This window comes from Pantherophis guttatus, chromosome 1 (assembly GCF_059756535.1).
Source record: "Pantherophis guttatus breed Tessera chromosome 1, ASM5975653v1, whole genome shotgun sequence".
NCBI lineage: Eukaryota > Metazoa > Chordata > Lepidosauria > Squamata > Colubridae > Pantherophis > Pantherophis guttatus.
In genome coordinates, this window is record NC_142063.1 from 294,230,699 (window position 1) to 294,258,231 (window position 27,533).

General features: G+C 40.6%; 1 protein-coding gene across 2 annotated transcripts in view; it reads left to right on the forward strand.

Annotated features, from left to right (window-relative positions):
• ENAH (ENAH actin regulator) overlaps window positions 1–27,533 on the forward strand; it is a 95,532-nt gene that overhangs the window by 45,222 nt on the left and 22,777 nt on the right. For both annotated transcript variants that reach the window (XM_034427922.3, XM_034427920.3), the window contains exons 2-5: window positions 1,612–1,777; window positions 12,467–12,644; window positions 16,829–16,913; window positions 26,603–26,958. In XM_034427922.3, the coding sequence (XP_034283813.1) occupies window positions 1,612–1,777; window positions 12,467–12,644; window positions 16,829–16,913; window positions 26,603–26,958 (785 nt within the window). The remainder of the gene's footprint in view (window positions 1–1,611; window positions 1,778–12,466; window positions 12,645–16,828; window positions 16,914–26,602; window positions 26,959–27,533) is intronic.

The window sequence follows — 27,533 nt, forward strand, 5'->3', positions numbered from 1 at the left end:
GTAGAAAGCTGGTTATATAACTATATGGTTGTTTTTAAATAAGATGTGTGTAAATGACTGGGCTTCATTACCCTTTAAGGATGTCATGACCTAATTTTTTAAAAAAGGCTTTCTACATTGGACATTTTTATTGATCTGGAAGTCAAAACTGTTAGAGCCAAAAAAAGCTAAGCAAATAACAGGTGGGAAAGTATGTGTCAATTACCATAAGCTAGTTTGTCTCATTCACAACAGATGTCCTTGAAGTTTCTTTGAGGCTGAACTAAGTAGACATTATTTCTAATGTTTCTAGTTCATATTTTATTATGCTTCAAATTCATAGTAATAAGCTTTCCTTGTAGAAGGATAGAACTTGAATGGGTACTTTATATTAAAAGTACAGAGGGATGTGATATAGTTTCTTGGCTTAGTACGGTGTTATTAATTTTCTAGGTTTGACTCAACATTTTCCTTACCCTATCTTAAATTCATGAAAACCTGTGTCTGAGTTATATTTTAGATAGATGATAGATAGATGATAGATAGATAGATAGATAGATAGATAGATAGATAGATAGATAGATAGATAGATATAAATACTGACCTATATACTACTAAAACTCTTGTGTCTGTTTGTAACCTTTAATTGGGCTAAATGGTGCATTGTAGGGCATCTGTTTTTGAACCAATTTACCTCAAACTTACAGAATGCCAGGGCCTATTACTCCTTTGGGAATGAAATTTGGAGAAGTTGTAGCCGCTTCAATGCTGCCATAATCAGCTGGGGTTATTTCCAGCACTCCCTGACAACTTCCCATAAGCAAAGTGTTTGATTTTTGGAAGCTAGCAAGAAGTATCAACAATGGGGAAGCAGCAGGAAAGGTTACAAATTGCTTGGATAGGTTTCCCCAACCCACGCAACCTTCTTGGCCCTTCTGTCCTTGCAGTGCGTTGGCTGTGTACTCTTCCTGATCTGTGTCACCACCCCTGCATACCCTCCCCCACCCCTGCAGCTCCTCATGCACACCTGTGTACTCTTTCCAACCTGCAGTGCATCCCAGTGCACTTTCTGCATTGGAGAGGATATGCAGAGGTGTGCAAAAGGCACCATGGGGTGGGGTGTGTATGTGGGTCCCCAGGTGTTAATTAAGAAAATATCTCTAAAATGATGACACGGGAGTCTTGGGTTTTCTAATATACCATAAAAGTATCCTAATGCTTTGCCAAATGGTAGCTTTCTTGAAATAAAATATCAGACTAGAGAAAAAGTTTGAGTATGATGTTTAGAAAAATGAGTTTATATAGGTTTTAGGGATAGTTTCTGAAAAAATATAATTGCAGCTTTGATTTTAGATGTAATGATACATCTTATTTTAAAATCATGACATTTTAAATGTCATGATACATTTATTTCAATTTCCTATTAAATGACATCTTGGCCCATCTGCTCAAGCATTTTACAGGTCTAGCTGGTGCAGGGTTGTCCACTAATCCTATAGTGTTTCAAAGTTGTGGCTTCATTTGTCACATATTGGCATGGATTCTGTTGGCATGGATGCTATTTTCATGAAAAACATTTCAGATTTGTGCTTATACTCTTTTCTACCTATTTATTTTTCTTTGCCTTAATAGTGAGCAGAGCATCTGCCAAGCACGAGCTGCTGTAATGGTCTATGATGATGCCAATAAGAAATGGGTACCAGCTGGTGGATCTACTGGATTTAGCAGAGTTCATATATATCATCATACAGGCAACAATACATTCAGAGTAGTTGGCAGGAAGATTCAGGATCATCAGGTGAGTTATTTAATATTCTTTTTTTACAAATAATAAACATTGTCTTTTTAGTTGATTAAAACCAGTGCAAGGATAAAACTGATGAAAGGGAAGTTTACTGTATTATTCAGTCATACTTTAAGGTTTTCTAAATATTATTAACTACAAAACTAATTAAAGTTTGTTATATTGGTCTTTCTCTGAAAGCAGACAATATTAACTGAAGTAAGTGCTAGTGGCTGAATGTTGGAAAAATAAAAATATAAGGAATATTGTAGGCTTGTGGGGACCAGTATTCACCAACTGATTTATCCAAGATATTTTTTGGTCTCTATCTTCTACTTAGAAATATTCCTTTTGATAAAAAATCAAATGGTTTTGTTTAAAGACTTTTTCATCATCCCATTAATAAAATAGTTTTGATAACTCGTTTATTCTCCCAGGGTTATTTCATTACTGTACAACCTGCTGAAAATATTCCTGCCTCCATAAGTAAGACAGTATGTGCTTCCAGAATTGAAATGCTAATGGGGTACAATTTTAGCTGGATTCAAAACAATTCTGCCTAAACTATTAATGAGATGGACGGTTCTATTTTTTGTTTGAAACTCAGTTGTCCAGGCAAGCAATTGGGCCTATACAGATCTCTTTAGATGCAAATTGTATCTCTTTAAGCCTAGAAGCCTCTTGGAATCTAAAACTCATAGTAATATCTTTAGCTCAAAAAAAGAAAAAAAACCCTGATTATCAATATAATGCTTTACTCAAATATAAAGATATTACAATAGCAATAACTCAGTTGTATGAAGGCTTTATAAAGAGTAAAATATTACCTGATATACAATCTTATCAAGTCTTATTATGTTAAGGAATATAGCATGTTTCAGTATTTAGAAAAAAGTAGATTTTTAATAGTATGATAATAACATTAATTGGAAGTTATATTGAGAAAACTTTTCCCTACAAATTTTTGAACAATAATCTTTTTTTTTAAACAACTTCTTACACAAAAATGTGGAGGAGTTTTAGCCAATTGCTCTTGAAGAAATGGACAGAGTCCTCATGGCTGTGAGTTTGGCTACCTGTATTCTGGTCTTATATCCCCCGTGGTTGGTCAGTGCCTCCTGGAAGGTGATATGCACTTGAATCCAAGTGATGGTTAATGCAGACGTGCCACTTGCTTTGAAGGAAATAGTGATGTGGATGTGCCAACTGCTTTGAAGGAAGTGATGATTTGCCCCCTTCTCAAGAGGCCATCTATTGACCCAATGGTTTTAGGCAACTTTTGTCCAGTTTCCAATCTTCCCTTTTTAGGAAAAGTTGTTGAGAGGCTGTTGGCACTTACTTACAGATAACCCTGGATAAAGTAAATTATTTAAAAGTATCTGGACCTTTTCCAGGCTGGATTCAGGCTGAGGTACAGTGAGGTAGCAGTGGTTGCACTTTCAGATGGAGGTTTTAAGATGGGGGTAGTGTAACTATAACTGTCCTGGATCTCTCAGCAGTTTTCAGTTCCATAAACCATAGTATCCTTCTGATCTGGCTTCAGGGACTGGAAGTGGGAGATGCTGTTTTGTGGCAGTTCTCCTTTCATCACAGCCAGTTTCATTCAGTGTTGGTGGGACAAGGAGAGTCTGAGCTCTAGGCCCTGCAGTGTAGGGTGTCTGAAGCTTGGGCTTCTCTCCTCTCCTCTTCAACATCTACATAAAACAGGTAAGATCACCTGCCAGTATGCAATGCTGTTATATTACCTCTGATGAGTCAACTAATGGCGATCACGGTACTGAACAAGTGCCTGGAAGTTAAGAGGATCTGGATGGGAGAAACAAGCTTTGATTTAAACCTGGCAAGATGGAGTGGCTTTTTGGCCTGTTGGGGTCTGATGATATCCCATCTTTTACTCTGAATGGGCGCTCCATGGATAGTGCTCGTATGCAGATTAGAGGTCCTCCTAGACTTGCAGATACTGCTTGATGAGCAGGTGGCAGTTGTGGCTAGAGGATTTTTAGCCCAGATTTGCCTTACTAACCAATTGTGCCCTTTCCTGGATTGGGAGGTCTTGCTAACAGTCAGTTGTGTTGGTCACTTCCTATTGGATTCCAGCAATGTGCTGTACATGGGGCTGCTCATGAAGACCACTTGGAAGTTACAACTGGTCCAGAATGCAATGATGCATTCAGTGTTGGATGCCCTTTGGTTTGCCCATATTATATCCCTGTTGTGTGCTTGCTCCCAGTTTCTTTCCAGGTGCAATTCCAGGTGCTCATTATCACCTTAAAAGTGCTTCATGGCATGAGACCAGGCTATCTGAGGGTATCTGTCTATCCCACCAGAGTGGAGAGGTAGGCATGTTCCAGGTCCCTTCCCTTAAACATTGCCACTTTCAGGTTGTTGGAAGTGTGCCTGGACCTTACCCTTTAGAACATCCTGCCTCTTGAAACCTGACAAGCCCCCACCCTTTTAACATTTCCAGAGAACACTTAAGACCTGGTTGTTCTAGGACAGGGTAAAGACAAAGTTGGATGAGAATGTTGCAGATTGCATCAGGGAAGTATTGTGGTTGTACCATTTTTTTCCCCTGCTTTTGGTTTTATTATCATGTCTTTGCTTTTATGATTGCATATATTGTTTTTATTTATTGTAAACCATCCACAGTTTGGTTTTAAGATGAGCAGCTATACGAATGTTTAAAATAAATATTTGACTTTTATAATATAAAATGTTAGGTAGTTCTTAACTTTTCTTGGCCATACCAATACCCACAGAAAAGATACTTCTAAAGCCTGCATAAGAATAGAAGTTCACACAGATGTTTCAGTTCACATAGAAAAAAAATGGGATTTTTCAAGACACTGCGTTAAAGTGGGAAAAAAATAATTGTATTTGTTTTATCAGATTGATTTTTTAAAAAATGTGCTGTCAAATTGGAATTTGATTTTTGGGAATGACATAGATCCTTTTCAGAGTGATCTGCCTTAACCTTGTTTTTCATATCTTCCAAAAGTACACTCATCCACTTTGCTGCAATTTATTCTCTTGTCTTTTCTTCTACATGCCCAGCATTTTACGTTTCTCAAGACAGCTGGGTCTTTGCATAATATGTCCCCCAATAATAATAATAATTTGCAGACTCAGATTATCCTACTTCAGAGACATTATACAAAGATCAAGGTCTCTGGAGAAGGTTCTAATTCTGGGAAAGATGGAAGGAAAGAGAAGAGGACATCTAGGAGTAAGGTGGTGATGAGTGCATCATCAGCAAACCTGAATGACCAAGTTAGGAACAGTTTGCCATGGAGAAACTTTATCTATATTGTTGCTAACTGTGACCCCCACAATGGCATATAGTCAAATGATTTAAATCTGGTTATTTCTATATTGAGTGCAACAACATAATCTTCTGCGCATGTCCAAGATGGCCGTTCTCAGCTGAGCGGTGGCGATGCCAGTGGAAATATTCCCGGCTTTTGGGGGCTTTGGGGGGCTGGACCAGCTAGTTATGCCCCATGCCCGGTGAGGGGAGCTTCCCACCGGTCTCTTTTGATATCTTGAGAGCTCGTTGCTCTCCAGGATGCGACGGCCAGGACGAGGGCGGAGACGGCTATGCTGCAGCTTTGCAGCTGGGTGAGAGCGGCCTCGGCGTCTCCCCGCGGCAGCGATGGCGTCGGCGATGCTACCCCTCGTTGGCGCTCCAGGGGAATCTGTGGGGATGGCAGGAGTTTCCTGCGAGACCCAGTGGTGGATGGAGGCGACTTCGGAGGGCTGGCGATGTCGACGTTGGCGTTGGCTGCGACGCTGGGATGAACGGCTGCGGGGGATGACATCAGAGAGGGCGAAGAGGGACAGGAGGCCTGTATTGGGAGAGCGAGGGGCACTCTGACCATTATACCAACTATGCTACCAACGTTTGTTTTTGGGACTGCCTGTTGCGGCCATGGGGGGGGTGACCCACTTGGAGAGGGCCCACCCCTGGTTGTTCCAGAGGCTCTCCCCCTCCCTCATGTGGATGGGGGGTGAGCTAGAGGCATTGTTGACCCCATTGGCCGTGAAAGATCTCTGGCCAGGTCTTCTGTGCCTCGTGTGGTCTATTAGCCTCTGTGAGGCTATTTATCATTTGGAGGTGGCCTCTGGACAATGTGACATCTGCCTCCCATGGACTTTTTTATGGCCTCCTGATTCACCTAAGGTGCAGCCACCGGAGTCTCTTCCTGGCCCGTGGTCCTGTAGATTGATGGTTGTCATCAATGCTTCCCATTGTAGAGGGATATACCCTGGATTTCAAGTCTGGTATGGAGTCGGACGATGACTGCGGTTCTTGGCCCTTCCCAGTTTTCGTGAGAGGGCGGCTGGTGTCGACATCTGGCCCCAAAATGGCTTAAGACTCCATCCACTGCTGTGAGAGAGCAGTGGAGTTTATTGACTTGGACCTAACTGGATATACCTTCCAGAATTTGGACCAACTTGATTAACCCCCTGGCCGTGGGCTTCCCCCGATTATTTAGATGTATGCACCAGCGGAGCTTTTTATTCTGTGAGATTCCCCCCTCTCGCAGGTGTGGCCCTCCACTCTATCGAGGGCCTACTTTTATGACGGGCTTTGGCACCCCAGGAGGTGGCATGTTGCAAAAAGGGGATTGAGGGGTTTTCTGGGGAAATTTTTAGATAGATTTTTAAGGGGTTTTAGGGGGCGGGAGGGTTGTGTGGGTTTGGGGTTTAACCCACGGGGGAAGGGTCTGGCCCAGCTGTCAGTCGGGCCACGGAGGGTGAAGATTCCGGAGGTAAGGGGGGCATTAGAGTTCATTCTGCTGAGGCCTTTTCCATCAATACGCTGAGTGGGAGGGGCAGTTATGGCGGGAGCAGGGGGCCATATCATGTGGTGGGGGCGTGCACTCGCTATCTCCGAGCGGTGGCATGCCCCGGTCCCCATAGCCCTTCTCGTTCCCCAGGCTGTTCAGACTCTCAGGGCCCGAGCCTTCGGCTGTTGTTGTGCAATGCCAGGTCCGTGGTAAATAAAGCCCCCCTCATTTGCGATCTTACTCAGGAGGGGGGAGCAGACCTGGCAGGTATTATGGAGACCTGGTTGGGCCAGGAGGGGGGAGTTCCCCTCGTAGATATGTGCCCACCAGGCTTCCGTGCATTCCACCAGCCGAGAGCTCAGGGCAGGGGCGGGGTGGTGGTGGTTATTATAAAGGAAGGTCTTGATCTGAGGGAGGCCACTGTTCCACAGATAGCCGGATGTGAGTCCCTTCTTGTGAAGTGGGGCCGTGGAGTGCAGATGGGCTTGTTGATCACGTACCTGGGTCCCTGCCATGTGGCAACGGCCCTGCTGAGCTGCTCAACATCATAGCCGAGGTGGCGTTGATACCCCCAGACTTTTGGTCATGGGGGATTTCAATCTGCCATCCATCGGTGAAACATCTGAGGTGGCTCGGGAGTTCATGGCTTCCATGATGGCCATGGACCTGACTCAGTTAATTCATGGCCCTACTCACACGGGTGGACATACTCTGGACTTAGTTTTTATCTCTGGTCAGTGGTCGAGTGGCCTTGATACAGGGGATACAGTCATTGAACCCTTGTCATGGTCTGACCACTCGCTCCTTCGACTTGATTTTCTAACCGCTACACCCCGCTGCAGTGAGGCGGGATTGACTAGGTGGTTCCACCCCAGGCACCTGATGGATCCTGATAGGTTCCAGATGGAGCTTGGGTCATTTCCTGAGACTCTGGCTCATGACTCTTCTGAAGACTTGGTGGCCGCCTGGGACAGTGCGGCCGCTGGGGCTTTGGACCGCATCGTGCCTTTGCGGCCTCTGACCCGGTACCGACCTCACCTAGCTCCTTAGCTCCGAGGAGCTGAGAGAGATGAAGCGCCGGAAAAGACGCCTGGAGAGCGGTTGGAGGACCAGCCGTTCCGAATCCGACCGAACACTGGTGAGGTCTCATATTAAGACCTACCTAGTGGCGATGAAAGCGGCAAAATCTAGCTATTTTGCCGACCTTATTGCGTCATCAGATAATCGCCCAGCTGCCCTGTTTAGGGTGACCCGCTCCCTCCTCCATCTGGGAGCGCGGGATGATCCCTTGCAGGGTCGAGCTGAGGATTTTGTGCAGTATCTGTATGACAAGATCGCTCAGATTCGGGAAGGTCTGGCCTCTGACTGGGTAAGTCCGGACGGGATGATTGAGGCAGGTCTTGAGAGTGTTATCTGAGAGGAGTTTGATCCTGTGGCTCCCGAGGACATGGACAGGATTCTGGGATGGCTGAATGCGACCACATGTTTATTGGACCCGTGTCCCTCCTGGTTGGTGCTGGCTTCCCGGGAGGTTACACGAGGCTGGCTCCAGAGGATTATTAATGCTTCTTTGAGCGAGGGTGTCTTACCGGCCACCTTGAAAGAAGCGGTGGTGAGGCCCCTCCTCAAGAAGCCCTCTCTGGATCCGGCTGTTTTGGCTAACTATCGTCCAGTCTCCAACCTTCGTTTTATTGCGAAGGTTGTTGAGAGTGTGGTGGCGCGGCAGCTTCCACAGTACCTGGATGAAGCTGTCTATCTACATCCGGTCCAGTCCGGCTTCAGGCCTGGGCACAGCACGGAAACGGCATTGGTCGCGTTGGTGGATGATCTCTGGAGGGCTTGGGATAGGGGTTGTTCCTCTATCCTAGTCCTGTTAGATCTCTCAGCGGCTTTTTATACCATCGACCATGGTATCATGTTGCACCGGTTGGAGGGGTTGGGGGTGGGGGGCACCGTTTTGCGGTGGTTCTCCTACCTCTCTGACTGGTCGCAATCTGTGTTGGCAGGGGGGCAGCGGTCGACCCCGAGGCGCCTTGTTTGTGGGGTGCCACAAGGGTCGGTCCTCTCGCCCCTTCTGTTCAACATTTATGTACAGCCGCTGGGTGAGATCATCCGTGGCTTTGGGGTGGAGTTCCATCAGTACGCTGATGACACTCAGCTGTACATCTCCACCCCAGTCCATCCCAACAATGCCCTTGAAGTGATGTCCCGGTGCCTGGAGGCCATGCAGGCCTGGATGGGGAGAAACAGGCTCCGACTCAACCCTTCCAAGACCGAGTGGCTGTGGCTTCCGGCATCCCGATATAGCCAGCTGGTGCCATCGCTGGTTATTGGGGGCAAATCATTGGCCCCCACGGAGAGGGCTCGCAACTTGGGCGTCCTCCTGGATGCACGGCTGTCTTTAGAAGAGCATATGATGGCCGTGGCCAGGGGGGCTTTTTATCAGGTCCGCCTGATAAGCCAGTTGTGTCCCTTACTGGATGGGGACTCCCTACACACGGTCACTCAGGCACTCGTCACTTCCCACCTGGACAACTGCAATGCTTTCTACATGGGGCTCCCCTTGGGGTGCACCCGGAGGCTCCAGTTGGTCCATAATGCGGCCGCGCGGGGGATTATGGGAGCAACGGGGCGCTCCCATGTGACACCTCTCCTGCGCGAGCTGCACTGGCTTCCGGTGGTCTTCCGGGTGCGCTTCAAGGTGTTGGTGACCACCTTTAAAGCACTCCATGGCTTAGAGCCGGGGTATCTACGAGACCGCCTTCTGCCGCCAATAGCCTCCCACCGGCCAGTTCGCTCGCACAGAGAGGGCCTTCTCAGGGTGCCGTCGGCCAGACAATGTCGGCTGGCGACCCCCAGGGGGAGAGCCTTCTCTGTGGCGGCACCCGCCCTCTAGAACGACCTACCCCCAGAGATACGCACGATACCAGACCTCCGGACTTTTCGTCGGGCCCTGAAAACACATCTATTTCATCTAGCCGGGCTGGCTTGATCCCATCATTTCAGTTTTAATTTGAAATTGGTTTTAACTGGGTTGTTTTAAATTGAGGACCGAAATTATTTAATGTCTTTTAAACTGTTTTTTAAATTTTATATGTTATGTTTTATCTCGGCTGAGTCCTGTTGGAGAAGGGCGGTATAAAAATCAAATAAAATAAATAAATAAAATAAATTAGTTTGTTTTGCTGTCCCTTGTGTAGATCTCCCTCAACACCAAAGTTCAAAAGCATTAATAATCTTTCTATTCTGCTCCTTCAAAATTCAGTTTTTGTTTCCATAGAGTGGCACACTGGCACAGAGAAAACCATTATTGATACGATCCTAGTCTTTGTTGGTATAGATCCCCATTATATCATCTGGATATTATTTCCAAGGCTTTCTTTGCACTTTCCAGTGTAACTTTGTGTTGTATTTCTTTCCCGCCCCCCATAAATGTTTTATTTTATTCAGAAAGTTAAAAGAAATCTTACAAAAACAAAACAAAGCTAAAAAAAACAAAAATGTGCATTTGAAAAAAAAAAAAGACAAAGACACATATACCTATATTTTTCCCCCAGTTGAATACCAATAAGTATATTGCAGCAATAATAATTTCCTCTCTTGTGAAGCAGGCCCACAATTTATAAACTTCTACAAGTCTGTTTGCAACCAATTTGATCAGTCAGCTATCTACTGTATATTAAAAAAGGTAGTTAACAGGTAAACTAATAGCAAAGTCAAGCTTCAAATTCTCTATTAACAATCTATTATTGTATTTAACTTGTAGAGGGTCTACAGTGGCTTCTTATCTACCACAAATCACAATCCTTATCTCTGATCCATCCATCATTTGCCTCTTAATAATAAAAAAAGTCCCTTAAAATTTTGATTGGTATCTTTTCCAACAATTGCTTGTCATTCCCCATCCCCCAGATTTCTCTATTATAAGTACCTCCACAGGTACTTGGCAGCCCGTTTTCGCTGGCAGAGCACTCGGGCCACCACAGGCACCCCTGACACAAGTGATGTCAAGCTGGCGAGACCCACTCTGGCCATGCTCTCCAAGATCAAACACAACCCTGATGTGGCCCTCAATGAAATTGAGTTTGACACCCCTGTCTTAGATCATTCTTAGCTGCTCCCGTTTGTGCACCATATAGCTTTGACGGTATAAGTAGATGCTTGTTGGCAGGAGACAAAAAATTACCCTGCTGCTCAGCACACCATCTTGGGGGAAGCCTCATTTGTGATGTATTTCTTAATTGCTGGTTTCTTCAGTGTTAATAGTTGACAACTTTTATCTTTATTTTCAGTTTGAAGTCTACACTTTCACTTTACAGCTTGCAGATAGTTTGTATTTTCAACTATCAGAGTTGTGTAATCAGCATAGATTATTAATGTTTCTACTTGCAGTTTTAAAACCATACTGATCCAATCCAGCCTTTCTCAGTATTTATTTAGCATGTAGCTTGAATAAATAAGGGGACAGTAAACTGCTTTGTTTCATACCTTTGCTGACCTGGACTCATGTTTTGCCATGTTCCAGCTGGAGTGTTGCTTCCTGACCTGTCTGTAGGTCTTGCATTATGTGATTTCCATTTTTCCCAGCGACATTGCAGAACTTGACATGGGTAATCAAATCAGAGGTATTTCTATAATACGTGAAGCATATATTGACTTATTTTTTATATTCTTTAGCTTTCTGATTTATTCAATATGTATCAGCAATAATGTGTCTTATTCTTTGCCTTTTCTAAAGCCTAAACTGATGTGAAAGGACTGGGAAGAAGAGATTTTTAAGGAAACCCCAATTTAATGAACTTTAATAATAATAATAATAATAATAATAATAATAATAATAATAATAATAATAATAATAATACAGAGTTTCATGTTTAATGAATAAAGTAAATAACAATAATAATAAATAGGGAATACCTACTGTAAATTTTATTTGAATTTGTGGCTGACTAATCCAGCTTTGGCGGTATAAGTAGATGCTTGTTGGCAGGAGACAAAAAATCACCCTGCTGCTCAGCACACCATCTTGGGGGAAGCCTCATTTGTGATGTAATGGGCACAGCTAACATGTCTTTTACTAAACTCCATCTGAATGCCTTATCCATTTCTTCAAGACATGAGAGTTCTGAAGTTGTGCAGGTGTATGCTTCCAGTACTCCAGAAGACACTTTTAGATAATGTTTTTATCATTATCTTTATACATATGTAAAAGTTGTTTAATGTTGCATCTCTATGTGACACAGTCATAAAGAAAAGCAATTAGAGTATTTATTTATAATTTTTAGTGTTGTCCATTTATTGATACAGCCTGTCAATCTCCAAATATATTTTTTTCTGACCTACTGTGGAAGGGAAATGGATGTGGGAAATGAAAGCTGTACTTATGAGCAGGCAGACCCAGAGCATACATGATAATAACCTGAAAAATCACAGTTAACACATACACAGCCTACTTTTGACACAAAAGGTTACATACAAGCATTTTTATACATCACTTTGGAATGTAACTCAGCTTTTTGTATGCTAAAGTATGCGTTTATGTGTTATTAGTCTTGCATGCTTCTAGAAATCAGATATAAATGGCCTGGGACCATCATTTCTGGTAGTTCCACCATGAATAAATCCAAAGAAAATATATGCTTAGGATCCTTTCAGCATCTTATGCAGATCCAGACTTTTTCTATTATCTTCAGCATATGGACTTTGTCTTTTATGATTTATCTCATCCTGTTTGTAATTATAGTTAAATATTCACGTTTAGCAATTATTTGGAAGATTGTATACTAAGTATCATGTTATTTTAGAGTTTTCAACTATAAAACTAAATCCATTTAATTGTTTTGGAGCAAAAAGATAAAATTGTGTGCATCATAATAAACCCAAGTAGGGCATAACTTTTCCATTGCTTGTTTAGGTGGTAATCAATTGTGCCATTCCAAAAGGATTAAAATACAATCAAGCAACACAGACTTTCCATCAGTGGCGGGATGCTAGACAAGTATATGGTCTCAACTTTGGCAGCAAAGAAGATGCCAATGTCTTTGCAAGTGCCATGATGCATGCCTTAGAAGTGTTAAATTCACAAGACTCCGGTAAGGTTATTATTTCTATATCATTTCTATATTAATTTCTGTTTGTGTATCCCATATCTGTATTATAAATTGTTTAACTTTCTGATGGTGATGTAAATAGTTTGTGATTTATACCTGAAAGTATATATTTTCAAAATGAGATGTTCCCTGTACTCTATGTACCATTTTCTATATGCAATTCTATAAGGAAAATAATAAACCCAACAATTTCACCATTATTACTTTCTCCTTTTTACGCTTTCCTTATTGGAGACAATTATAGTTAGAAAAATGTAATTACATATGCAGATACGGCCCACCTAGACTCCACAAATATTAAAGATTGATTTGATTTGGTGTCATAAAGAACATTAAAAATGTACATTAGTTCTGCTTCAGAAACCAGTAAATAGGATAATTCATTCTGGGTAGCTTTATTTCTTTTCTGCATCCCATCAAAAACTTTGATGTATTACTTATCAGCAAATTCAGGTTGATTTAATCAGTATTCATGAGAACCAGTTTCTGTTTCTTGAAGCTCCAGCACATTCTTATCTAAGAGGAAGAAACTATGTCTCAAAAGACATATTAAGAGCATCTACATAAATTTTTAATTGCTTCAAATCATGAGAAAGCAGTTTTAAAATTACAAGCACATCCAAAGTAGATGGATTCTCTGGGGTCTCTGTATCTTCAGAGAACTCTAGAGTTAAAATAGCTTTTTGAAGTTCCTTGGAGACTGGGACTTTTAACTTAGGTACAGATTCAGCTTGCTTTAGTTGCAGCTATAGCTTCTTATTGTTTTTTTTCTTCAGAAAGTCGGCGAAGCAGGAGTAGAGTTTTTTTCTGTTGGGATGATTTTGGATCATTATCTCCTTCTTAAAGAACTGTGAACTAAGAAGAAGATACTAACAATATTACACATTAACCAAACATTTTGAAATTAACAGAAAACTTCAAAATTGGGAGGGGACTGAGATAATAGATCAGGCAGTCACCATAGTGAACCCACTATAATTTCTAGCATCTTATATCACTGATTGCAGCAGCTACAGCTGCTGGTGGTTTGAATTGGGGGGGGAGTCTCAAATTGCCCTAACTTACATGTCGACTGAAGTCCATGTGAACTGGAACATGGGGCAGCCTTCAATTTTAAAATCATCAAAATCCTACAAGTCTAGTGGATGAGGTAAGGAGATATTTTCATTGTTTGGAGAAAAATAGACAGTTTTATTCAACATTCCAAATTTTTAAATTTGTAAGTTTATTACCGCCTCGTGAAATAAAGAACACTTTGTTGAAAAATATTTGCCCTTGAAAGGTTTCATGGTGTTTAAAAAGAGGCTTCTTATGTGGTAGAAATCATAGTTTAAAATAGCATTAAAGTGTTTTTCCCCCCCGTTCATGGCTGTCTGTTAAAATATAGGAACTCTGCATTCAGTGATACATTGACCAATGTTCTGAATTCAGTATAACCCTTTAGGATCAGGTTAGTTATTGCAGTGAAGGTATCTAAACTATTTTTTATGCTATTAGCTTTAGGAAGTTCTGAATAACTAACATTTCTGGAGGCAATTTTTGTTTAGTTTCCATCTTGACTATGGCATGGTTGCGACATGCATTGTGATTTGTTTATTTTACTGTGTTTCCCCAAAACTAGGACATGTCCGGATAATAAGCCAAATTGGGCTTTTGAGTGCATGCGCTAAAATAAGCCCCCCCTGAAAATAAGCCCTTCCAAAATACTTAGATACATGCACAACTGCCGCGCAAACAACACGATGTGAGGAAGCAAGGCCGGAGAGGGAGGGGGAACATGCCCCACATTCCCCACACGCCCCTGCCATCCATGCAGAACAGCCTCGCGGAGGCTGCTCCCGCAAACCCTAGCTCGCACACCCCTTCTCTTAGTGGCAAGCCGGATGCACCGCTGCCATTCGGGAGAAGAAGAGAGAGAGGAGGCACTGCAAGAGAGCCCATTTCTGGCGTTTTTCTCTTCCCGGCCGGCGGCAGCGCGTTCAGCTTCCCGAATCTGGCTTGCTGATCTAGGCCGGTGTGGCACGTGGGGAGGGGTGGAGCAGCAGAGAAGCGAGATGCATGGAGTGAGACGGGACTCCCCTTGCCATCCCCTCGCCCTGCATGGCAGGAGCTAGAAGTCAGGTAAGACATGGTGGAGAAGACAGGCAGAGAGACAGACAGGGAGAGAAGCAACAGGAGTGAATAGCCTCCCGTCTGCTTTTATTTGGTTATAGCAGACTGACCATTTAGCCACATCTCAACTCCACATCCTTTGGAAATTTGGGAGGTGACTATTTTTTCCCCTCCCTTTTCTCTCCCCCCCTCCAACTTAATTCTTTAGCTGGGAGGGGAGGGTGTGGGATGAGGCGCTTCTTGCTTCAGCTGCACAAGTGGCCTTAAAGCTCTGCCCACCCCCCGAGTCCCGAACCCGACAGCAGAGTGAAGCCTTCATCGTCTGGGCCGCATGAACTGAACTCAAGAGATACAAAGAAGCAGATTGGAAAGGGCCAGCCGTATTTGAAAGCGACCATTTGAATGTAAGGAATGCAGCAGGAGCTTGAAATTGCTAGGCGGAGAGCAGACCAACCTCGGACTTTAATCCAAGTTTAGAAAAGCAGTCCAAGTCTCCCTTTGCAATCCTGCATCTCATTGTCTAGTCTTCTTCTGCAAAACCATGGCCGATGACGAATTTGCATAAGTGGATATTGCGGCCAAGGCAGATCTGGAGGGGAGTAAGCCCAGAAAGTTGGATCAGTTTTCCGTTAGTGGAAAAAGCTGGGACGGACGACCATGCCGTGAGTTGCAGCCGGCCCTTTCCAAACTGCTTCTTTGTATCTCTTGTGTTCAGTTCACGTGGCCTGGACATTGAAGGCGGGGGGGGGAGGTTTCACTCTGCTGTCGGGTTCAGGGCTGAGGGAGGTGGACAGCTCTTTAAGGCCACTTGTGCAGCTGAAGCAAGAAACGCCTCATCCCACACCCTCCCCTCCCGGTTAAAGAATGAAGTTGGGGGGGGGAGAAAAGCGAGGGGGAAAACTAGTCGCCTCCCAAATCTCCAAAGGATGTGGAGTTGAGATCTGGCTAAATGTCTTACCTGACTTCCAGGTCCTGCCATGCTGGGTGAGGGGACAGCAAGGGGAGTCCTGTCTTGCTCCATGCATCTCACTTCTCCGCCGCTCCACCCCTCAACACCTACCACACCCCCTCACCGGCCAAGATCGGCAAGCCAGATTCGGGAAGCTGAACACGCTGCTGCTGCCCGGGAGGAGAAGAATGTCAGAAATGGGCTCTCTTGCAGCGCCTCCTCTCTCTCTCTCCTTCTCACGAGTGGCAGCGGTGTGTCCGGCTCGCCACTAAGAGAATGGGCGCATGAGCTAGGGTTTGCAGGAGTGGCCTCCGTGAGGCCGTTCTGCGTGGATGGCAGGGACGTGTGGGGTATGTTCCCCCCTTCCCCCTCCTCCTCATGCTGTTTGCATGGGAAGAAACGAAAAATCTGCCACGATTGCTGGAGGCAGCGGTCTGAGCAACACTGGCGAAGCAGATGGTTGGCTGAGGTTTAGGGATAAGACCCCTAATAATAAGGCCAAGGCCATATTTTGGGGGTCAATACAAACTAAGACCCTGTCTTATTTTCAGGGAAATACTGTAAACCGATCATATGAAATATGTTATTCCATTTTCCGTATCATCCAATTGGATTCTTAAACAATGGTCAACAAATTTGACCATTTGATGTATATAATCAAATGCAAATGCAGATCTGTGTGTGTCTGTAAGATTGGCTTATTGTGGTATTTTTCCTTGAATGAAACTTAGAGCATGGAGTTCATCCTTTAATAAAGGGGAGGGGTGCAGGCTTTTATTCGGTTTTGTGATACTAATAAAAACAATGTATCCTTACCTACCTTTAGAAAGTGTTACTGATTCTTCTGGCAATCATGCCTCCTTCTCCCCTCTATCAGCATTTTATTTAGGTGAACACTTGACTTCAAACTTTGCTTGCCCAAAGATACAAGACAGTTTTATAGTGATACTAAATTTGATGAGCTGAATATGGTTTTATTTAAAATTATCAGAATTAACACATTAGTAGAGGTCAAAACTTGATGGAACTTTTGTTTTTCAAAAAATGGACCATCTTTACAAATGATATTGTAATAAAATATAAATTTTAACTTAATTTTCCTCAGGTCCAACATTGCCTCGACAAAATGCACAAATTCCCCCACAAGTGCAAAATGGCCCAGCACAAGAAGATTTGGAAAGCCAGAGAAGGTTAGTTCAGTTTTTAAAAGGATACAACTATTATAATAATTATGGTGATAATTAAATGTTTTTATTGAAATTTAACAATTTTTGTTGTTCTCCAGAAACTTTATCACGGCCTTCTCTGATTGGACATGTAATGATCATTTATTTTAAAAAAAGTAAATAATTTAATAATAAAGCAAAAGGTTTCTGAAAATATATCTCCTCTTAACAAGTATTTTTAGATAAAAATTGTATGAAATTCTATGTGAAATTCAGTGAATCTGCATTGGTGTTACAGCTCCAGTGTGACAGTGGTAATGATCCTTTGTCTTCTGCCAAATCTTGAAGTTCCATCTGGAAGAGAGGTGGCAAATAATTTCCTCAATGTCTTTTCTTTGCAATATGTCCAAATAATTTGTTGCAGCTTTCTTTTGGAATTAGTGAGAGCAGCAGGATATTCACAATAGTTGCCCTTCTCTCTAATGATCAATACAATAATGACATCACTTCATTCTGAGCTGGTAATATATCAAGCTGTTATCCATCTTAAAGTAATAGACATTTTGAATCACTAGAATTAAAACATGACAAAGGAGAAGTGCAACTACAGTCTTGAGAGAAATGTTGATATCACAGTTAAAGTATATATAATTTTTTATCTTTCTCTTTTTCTTCTCTCCTCTACCCAGAAACTGTTTTTACTAAGTATATGCAGTCAAATCTTTTAATTAAAAAGTTGTAGTGCTCAATGAAACAAAATTAAATTATTACTTCTTACAATTTAGACACTAGTTTATTTATTTACTTTATTTGCATGCTACCCATTATTGAAGATTCTGGGCAGTTAGCAATCAAATAATAAACCCATTCATAATATAAACAAAACTAAAATAATAAATAGAAAATATAGTCATGCATCCATCACATTCTATTACTCATAACATATCCTCTTCTGCCAGGTATTATCTAGGGGCACAAAATAATTATTGTAGTGCAAAATATGCTTTTTTTACAACCATATCATTATTGACTCGTAAGTAATTGTGTTTTATGTTGTTACATAATTAATTTGTAATTACTATTAGATTTTTCACAAATTTTTCTCATTTCTAGAAAATTGGTTGCCTTTTATTCCTTTTATAGTCTCTGAATCAGGATCAGGGTTGCTTATTTAGAAGTTATATTCATGATATAGCACATGATATTTGTAAACATTTTTTTTGGTCACTGTTCTTTGTTCTTTTGTCTTCCTCTTACTGAATTCTGCTGTTAGCTTGCAGTTTGCTATAAAAAAATTTCAGAAAACAAATAGTTTCAAAAAGACAATGATGCTGATTAAGTGATAAGTTTAAAATGGCGGTCCGCAACCTTTTTAAAAAATTTTTATTTGATTTATATGCCGCCCTTCTCCGGAGACTCAGGGCGGCTTACAATGCGTTAAGCAATAGCCTTCATACTTTTGTATATTTATACAAAGTCAGCTTATTGCTCCCACAAACTGGGTCCTCATTTAACTTACCTTTGAAAGGATGGAAGGCTGAGTCAACCTTGAGCCTGGTAAGATTCGAACCTGCAGTAATTGCAGGCAGCTGTGTTAATAACAGGGTGCTTTAAACAGGGTGCTTTAAACCACTGTACTACCAAGGCTCTTTTCAGTTGTGTGGACCAGCAGCGATGGGAGGGGGGAAGAGGGGATGGTTCCGCGCAAGCGGTGGCTGCCCACATCTGCCATTTGCACAAATAGAGCTTTGCATGGTCATCTGACACTTCCACAGCCTGGTTTCCAATGGGCCACAGCCCAGTAATGGGCCCAGGGGCTAGGGACCCCTGGATTAAAGGCTATGTTTAAAAGGATATATTGAAAATATTTATCTGTACTTAGCTTAGCTCAACATTGCTGACAGAGCTGTAACATTTTGAGGTGGAAGCAGGGAGCAAATGTTGTTCCGGGGTGAAATGCTACCAGTTCGCTCCGGTTTGGGCGAACTGGTAGTGATAAAGACTACCAGTTCAGGCGAACTGGTAGTAAAAAAAAGCTACTGGTTTGGGCGAACTGGTAGTTAGTTACCGGTTCAATTGAACCGGTAGTTTAAAAAAGCTACCGGTTCCTCTGAACCAGTATTTCCAATGATCTGCTGTGCAGCAGGCTTTAGCTTTGCTAGAAAGCAGGAAATCCTGCTTTCTAGCGAAGCTAAATTGCGCACCACGGCTGATCCCCCCCTCGCTTCTACTTATCTTCCCAAACCTCTTTTTGGTGTGCATGTGCGCAAAGCATACGTTCGGCACACATTGTGCATGCACGGCCAGTGAACCCGTAGCAAACCAGTTCGGATTTCACCACTTGTGTTATTCCTTGTCCTTGAACATTAAGTATAATCTGATAATGATAGCAGATTAAAATTTTGAATTTACAGTATCAGTCACAAGACTGACTTTGATTTATTTATTTATTTCCTTTTGTGAGGGTATCTTTGAATCAATGTGACTTCTGGTAATTTCCTGAACTAGTCCTTGCAGTTTTTTGTGACAAGATTTTGGAAGTGATTTGCCATTTGCTTCTTTTTATAGCTGAGAGAGTGCCTATGATTTTGAGTTTAAGATTTTAAATTGCACCCACCTTTTTAAAAAGCTTGCTTGTGCATTTTATATCCTCTATTTTTTGTAATGTATTTCTTGATGATGAGTTCTGAGAACTTAAACTTGTACACAGCCTTTTGTGTAATTGGCAGATATTACCCAATATCTCTGAATTTTTCATTTTTATGCAGCTTAACACAAATAATTGCTTTTGATTTGAATGCAAGAACCTCCAGGAAGGAGGATGCAAAGTATGTGTGAACTCAGGAAGGTCTGAAAAAGAGGTACACAAGGATGTGTGTGAACACAAGGAGGCCAGAAAAGAGAGTGTGAGATGTATGTGAATTGAGGGAGGCCTGAGAAAGAGTGCAGGTTGCTTGCACGTGCTACAGAGAGGCTGGGGAAAAACATGTTTGAGGAAAGGCGAAAGGCGGACATGGTGTATGTGAGTGAAGAAAGGTGGAAAAAGGAGATTATCCAATAGATTTACAACCTTCCCTGCTGACCTACCTTTTGACTTGCTTGTGGGAATCTGGCAGGAAGGTTGCAAATGGTAATCATGTGAGCATAGGATGCTACAACCTTTTGTTAATGCAAGCTGGTCGCCAAGCACACAAATTTTATTCACATGACTGCAGGGACACCAAACTTTGAGGACTAGTCATATGTCCCTTTGTTCAACTTCTATATAGCTTTAAACAATTGCTGAATGAATGGTTGTAACATGAAGACTCCCTTTATATGAGATGGTGTTACCTACTGTACACTCCCGGGTTTGGCTTATGGTCATTTACTCATACACATAGCCTGTTGAGGAATGAGGCTTGTAAGCCCCCTTTGCTTTCTGCCTGGTTTTCTAGAAAGATGCTGCTAAAGCAGACAAACACACACAAAACTACACAGTGATACAGATGTCCAAGACAAACATTAATTTGGATTAAACAGTGCGATTTTCAAAAAGTTTCTCCAGCTTTGGGAAATGGGAAAATTATTTTTCTTGAAATTTCCCACATCATACAGGTAGTCTTCAAGTTATGATCATTTGTTCATTGATGGTTTGAAATTACAACATGCTAAATGAAAGAACTTACCATTACTCCTAGAAGTTCCAGCCATTACAGTGCCCCCACATCATGTGAACAATATATGGATGCTTGGCAACCAGCTTATAAGGAGAACTGATTGCAGCATCCTACCATCATGTGATCATCATTTGCAACTTTCCCTTGCTTTCCACAAACAAACACAATGGGGAAGCTGGGAGGGAAGCTTGCAAGTTACTTGGGTAAATTTCTCTCTTCCCACACACCCCAACTTTCTTCACTCATATGTATCATTACCATATTCCCCTTTCACTTTTGCTCACACTTGCTCCTTGGCCCTCTTGCACTTCCCTTCACATGCAACCAACCACAAGTGCCCTCTTCCTTGGACCTCTCTGTGCTCACACCCTCTCCTCTTTCGTTGTCCTCTTAGTGCTTGCACACAACCTGGGCCTCCCTGCACTTGCATGCATTCAAATCCTCTTTCTCCAATCTCCCTGCGCTCACATCCCCCTGGAATGAGATAACTCGCCATAGGACAATTCAACAAATTAATTTTAATGGAACCATGGTCAATAATAATAAAATAATTGCAATTTTCATGCAATTTTCAACTCTTGCATTTTCAATCCAGAAAATGCAAGAGTTACAATAATTTTGACAGAAATGTCACCAATAATAAAAGTACCTCAATGAAACAATTAGTACAATGTTGAATTGTCCCATGGAAAGTTGGTGACAGCAAGTTTTCCTAGATCCCACCCCCATGCCCTCTTTGTGCCCTCCTTTCTGAGCCGCATGTATTCACACATATTCATGCACCCAGTACCTTTCTTCTCCAGCCTTCCTGAGCTTGTGCAGCTTTTGCTGTACCACAGAACCCCTGTCCCCAAGATTTTCACAGGCTGTGTCAGGGCTTCCCTACCCCATTGTGGTATCCCTGTGCTCTTTATCTAGGACTCCTACTACTTCGCACCTAACGACCTGTGCATTTTAGGTTACAATAGGACTGGATTGCCATTGTTATGTGATGTCACATTTCACAACATCATCACTTAGGACCAATCCTGGTGCCAATTGCAATTATAAATTGAGGACTATTTGTATTTGAAAGAATCAGATTTCAATTACATCATTTATTTGTTAATACAAATGCCTGGATATAGTGAGTAGAGGGGATCTTCACTTAACACTTAATCCAATGGAAATTGATAAAAAAAACGCCGCCACCCTTGTATCCGTTCACTAAGCCCAAGGGTCACATTCATTGTCTAATAAATTACGTTAAAAATAATATTTTGTATATAATTGTATATTACAAATTGAATTATTAAAATTATTATAAATTAAAACAAAGTCTATTTATTACAAGCAATGTGTGTATTCTTTTTCCCAGTAAGGGCACTTGGATGGGGGGGGGGTGTTACAGAAGAAAAACTGGGTGAAAAAAGGTTGAGAAACATTAGTCAATATATTCTTATGAATATAATTATTAGTATTACATTTCTTAGAATGATTGGCATAATTTTTGTTTTTAAATAGAATATTAGTTCATGTTATTACATTAAATGATTCATGATGTTAATATAGTATCATCATTAGTGGTATAGAGTCATGAAGGTAAATCCATTGCTACATCAGCTGATAGCTTGTTTAGCTAGTGCCTAAAAATAAAGTTATTACAACATGCCAATACATATAAAGAGAGGAACAGTAAAAAAATAACTATATAGACTACAGAATATGAAAGTGTATAGACATCTCTTTAACATTCAGAAACATAATGGACCAAATGTTGATTGGCTTCTGCTGTAAGTAATCAATTGTATTTTGAAGAAAGTTGAAGTAATATTAAACCATCCATATAAATAGTCAGTTTAACTGAATTAATATTATTGTTCACTGAAAATAAACAAAAGTTATTACTTTAAGAAAAATTATCAGGGTGATGTTCTGTTTCACCATGTTGGCATTTTGTTATGTCTGAAATATTTGCGTAGGGATGTGTATAAACCAGAAACTTTGACATTATTTATAATAGTATTCTGCTGTTGAGATTTTTCATAATGGCTTCCTAGGACTGAGAGAGAGTGATTAGCCCAAGATCACCCGGCTGCCTTTTTGCCTAAAGTAGGACTAGAATGCAGGGTCTCCTGTTTCTAGCCTGTCTTAACCATTACATCAAACTGGCTCAACCTTGAGTATAATGCTGAATTATTTTATTTATACTTAAGTATGTTACGGGTATTTCTCTACAGCTAGATCTAATATCTTTCTGAAACTGATGATAGATCAAAATAAAATTATCTATCTACAGGGAATCCCAGTGATTGAAGTGGTGTGTGTGTGTGTGTTTGTGTGTGTGTGTATCATTAAACTTTAAGACAGGGGTAAATCTTTGACATTTATTATCTCTGAAACTTCAAAAAAAACAATTGCTCATTGACAGAACACCATATGAAAGTCCTTCAGAGCTAATAGCCTATTTCATTATTTTCAGAATACAATGATTTGTTAACAGTTACCAGTAATCTGATGTTATGAGAGGCTTTCATTAAACCAGATTGTGCTGGATGAATTTTTGAAGGCTGAACCTTCTGTAAAATTTGTCAAAATCTTACAATTTAACAATAGTATCAAATAGTAACTTGAACAATTCAAAGGATCCTTTTTCCTTTTTTAGAATACCACTAAATAAGCCTTATTATAACATAAAAGCATAATCCCTTTATTTAAAGTTTCAGTATACCACTGTTAACAAAATAGAAGAATCTCTTTTCCCTCCCCTACTTGATGGAACTCCTTTTTGGCCCAGTAGCGTTTTGGGTTTTTATTATTTCAAAAATATAAAATATTTCCTGCAGAGCTAAATATATGACTAAATCTTTTTAATGTGCTCTAAAATCTTTGGAAGATTTACAAGTTATTTTTTTAAATCATCTATTTACTCCATAGTTATCTCTATATTTGCTGAATATGTAAGTCTAAGTAAAGCTCTGAATATTGAGAATTAAAGCATTAATCATCCTTACAGAATCTCTTATGCTTTCTCAAAAAGAAGATAAAATTTACTCCACAGTTCTTTTTGTTAGGTATAATTACAGATTATACTGTTATAGAGACTAAGCTGATTTTAAATTTAATAACAGCAGCCAGACTCTTGGTGGCACAGTATTGGAAGAAGGAAGACTTGCCTACCATTGAAGAATGGACACTAAAAGTAGTGAATTTAGCAGAGATGGCTAAAATCTCAGTGTATTTGAAGGACCATTCAAATGAAAGATATATATCGGAATGGAGAAGATGGATTGATTATATTCAAAACAAATATCGGACTAAAAAGTTCCAAATAGCTTATGAATGAAACCAATATTTTCTTTTTAAATCATGTTTTGTTAGTTGAAAGGGGAGTTAAAGAGCAAGAGGGAGTTTGGGGACTACAGAAAGTTAGCTTATTTTAGCTTATGTTTGTTATGCTATATCCTGTTTTTGCTCTGGGAAGTCCAGGGGTGGGTGGGAGGGGGGTTGGAGGGGACGGGGGGAGGAGGGATGGGAAAAATTGCTGTAATACTTGTTAACATTTTTTAATAAAAAAAAAAGAATCTCTTATGCTAAGGCATTACATTAGTTTGTTTCATCTGTTTCAAAAAAGTCAGCAGTTAACTTGTTTTTCTCGTGTTCCTAATATATTTGCTTTAAGGAATATTCAGTACTTGAACACATATAGCACAAGTTACCAGATCTAAAAGTATTGTTGTGGTCCGCCAGCAGCCTGTGGAGCTGGCAGCAGAGTCGGACAGAGAGGAGGCTGGGGAGGAACATGGGCCAGTCCTGGAGTCTGGGGAAGGCTCGGACGAGGGCTCTGCATCAGACGCAGAGATGGGGCCAGGGCCATCTGGGAGTTATGTACAGACTCTGGAGCCTCCAGAGTTGAACATCAGAGAGGCAGAGGAACAGGGGGAGCCTGTTCCTAATGTGCGCATGTGCAGAGCTGCCAGAAGGCAAGAACAATTAAAACAAAAGGGACGACTCTGGAGTAAGGCTTGGAGATGATTGGCCCCTCCCATAAGACATAAAGGAAGAGCAAAGGCACATGGACCTTTGCAGGAAGTAACATTGTGGATGGTGTCGGTTTACTTTGAAGCTCTGTTTTTGATTCTGTGTTTCCATGTGGCCTTGCCAAGATAATTGCCAATTAGGTCTTTGGCAGCATGTCAAAGAAGATAAAGGTGGGTGTTTACCAGCCTTATCCGAAGGACTGTGGCAGACTTCTATTGGACTATTTATAAACGCTTGGTGATTCAGCTTGTGCTGTGAATGAAAGGAATTCACAGCTGTTAAAATTTAAAAAAGGGGTTTTGGGACTAATTGTGTGCTTTTTACTATATCAGGAAGCCCAGGTCAGAACAAGTATTTGGTTCCAAAGTATGATGTATAGCATTAACATTCAAAGCTTTGTTTACATCTTTTTCTAACTTTACATGATGTAGTTATTTATTTTTTTCACTCCAAGAAGCTTAAATTATTGTCTTACAATGTATAAACAATTTAAATGAAAGCCAGATAATTTTCACATTTGCTTTTTTATTTGAAGAAACAAAAAGAGAGAGAGAAACATTATTTTCCCTGTGATCTGACCATGACATACTTTTGACTGGATTCTTTATGTTATTTAGAACTCTTGAAGGCAAGTCATTATCATTGATATCATTTATTATTGTCTAGTATACTTCAAAGCAACTGTCTTCCTGGATAGCTACAAAGTATTTACAATTTTTAAAAATAAAAATAAAAACCCCAAACAATGAAAAAAACACACAGTACAGTACAAGATCACTTGGACTGTGGCATAATTTAGAATTTTGCATTTCTCATGTTTTGGCTTAACTATTAAATTTGTAAAATACAATATGCTTCAGCTCCTTTTTCCTTAAAGCTGTACTTGGTTATTTTTTTGTTCTGCTGTTCTGTTAAGAATGTTCTTTTGTGACTTCCAATGAACATGGCTGACTGTCCAGTCACGAGGGACTTCCCTCTGTATTGAAGCTTCTTCAACTAATAACAAGGGAACCATGTTGCTTTTATTTATATATTTTTTCCTGGGGTTAAGGAGAGTCCTAGAATCACCTCACAAGATTCTCCATATAGAAGTGGTCTGCAGGAAGCCTCAGCAGCTGTGCTTCAGAGCAGCCAGTGAACCATTCAGCTGTGGGCGGAGCTGCAATTACTTCACTGTTAAAAAAGCACCCATTTATCAAACGGACAATAAATTGTGTCTTTCATTTCTTAATTGTTTTATGAGATTATTATCTTTATTAAGATAAAAGAGACTCTTTTTAGCCACATGTTTCCATTTTTGGGAGATCTTCGCCATTTTTGAGACTTGGGGCTTTTGAAGTTGAGGCTGTAATGTTATTATCACTATGCTAAAAAGAGTTGGATGTGCACACCTTTTTTTTTCTCCCCCCAACCCTAACCCTACACACTCCCCTTTTCCCTTTTTCTTCCTCTAGTTTCTCATTATTTTCATTTTTTTTTGTGTTTTATATTCTGATAAGCTAATAAAAAAAATTGAAACACGGAAAAAAATGTCCTTTTAAAATATGTGTTTAAATATTTTATGACGAGCATACGGAATTAGGAATTAAGCATATTCCATTCTGCCATTTGGACTATGCTATTCTGTGGGTGTCCAGAGGGTTTTTATAAATAAATCCTCCAAGATGGAAGTTGTTCATAGTACTCCAGCCTTAAAACAGGTCTGTTTAAATTGAACTTTTGTTCTACTTGCTGAAGATCCATTATCCTACTGAGCAGTTTTGAGTATTGCAGATATGATTAGTGAAAATTTCAACAGAATTGTGCGGACAAACATCTGTCCATAGATATTATGGAAATAGCAACAGAATACTATTTACATTAACTAATAAATTCTGGATCAAAAAACAAGCTAAACAGTAAATTAAGTAATACTGTGGTATATAAGACCAAATCTTTTATCATAACATCCTGTGTATTTAAAAAGTAATGATTAAGTTTCTTTTATTCTGATTTAAATACTTCATTTAACTCTTCTTATTTTCTTTATTTTAGGCAATTGCAGGAACAACAACGACAAAAAGAGTTGGAAAGAGAGAGGCTGGAACGGGACAGAATGGAACGTGAAAGGCTGGAACGAGACAGACTAGAGCGAGAGAGGCTAGAACGAGAAAAGCTAGAAAAGGAAAGACTGGAACGAGAACGATTAGAACAGGAGCAACTGGAGAGGGAACGTCAGGAGAGAGAAAGACGAGAACGAGAATGGCAAGAGCGCCTAGAGAGAGAGAGGCAAGAACGGGAAAGACAAGAGCGGGAGAGATTGGAATGGGAAAAACAGGAAAGAGAGCGGCAAGACCAACTAGAAAGAGAGCAGCTGGAATGGGAACGAGAGAGGAAACTGTCAAGTGCTGGTAAGAATTTCAAAATTTTTAAAATACAGATTTTCTGATTGACAAAGATTAAAATTATTTCCCAGTTACTTGTAAGTTACCTAATTAACAAAAGCAGTTATATCCAGATTGAATTTATTCTGCTTTTGAAATATAAAATGTGCCAGTGTGACTATATTCATATTGAGTTTTAATGTAAAGTATCTGGAGGGATTGTAATATCTCAAAAAATGCTTATTTAATATTAATTAGTAAGCAAGTAGTCTTTTCACTTAATAAGCTAGTCTTACCTTTTCTGCAGAAAAACTATAGACTCTGTGCTTTAGAATGAATTAGGATAATTAATGAAAATGAGCTGTTATTTTGCTTGGGGAATTAAAATTATAAGTATTTGCATTATGTCAGATTTCAGTGTTTTCCAAATTTTATTTTTTATGAATAGTAAATTTTGCAAAAAAAAAATGCTCATTAATATGAACACAAATTTTCTGGCTTCATTCTGTACATATTAAACAATCAGAGGCATGCAATTAGAAAAATCTTATGAAAAAAAGAAAACATAACACTTGGACAACATTATTGTTACTGTGCTGATA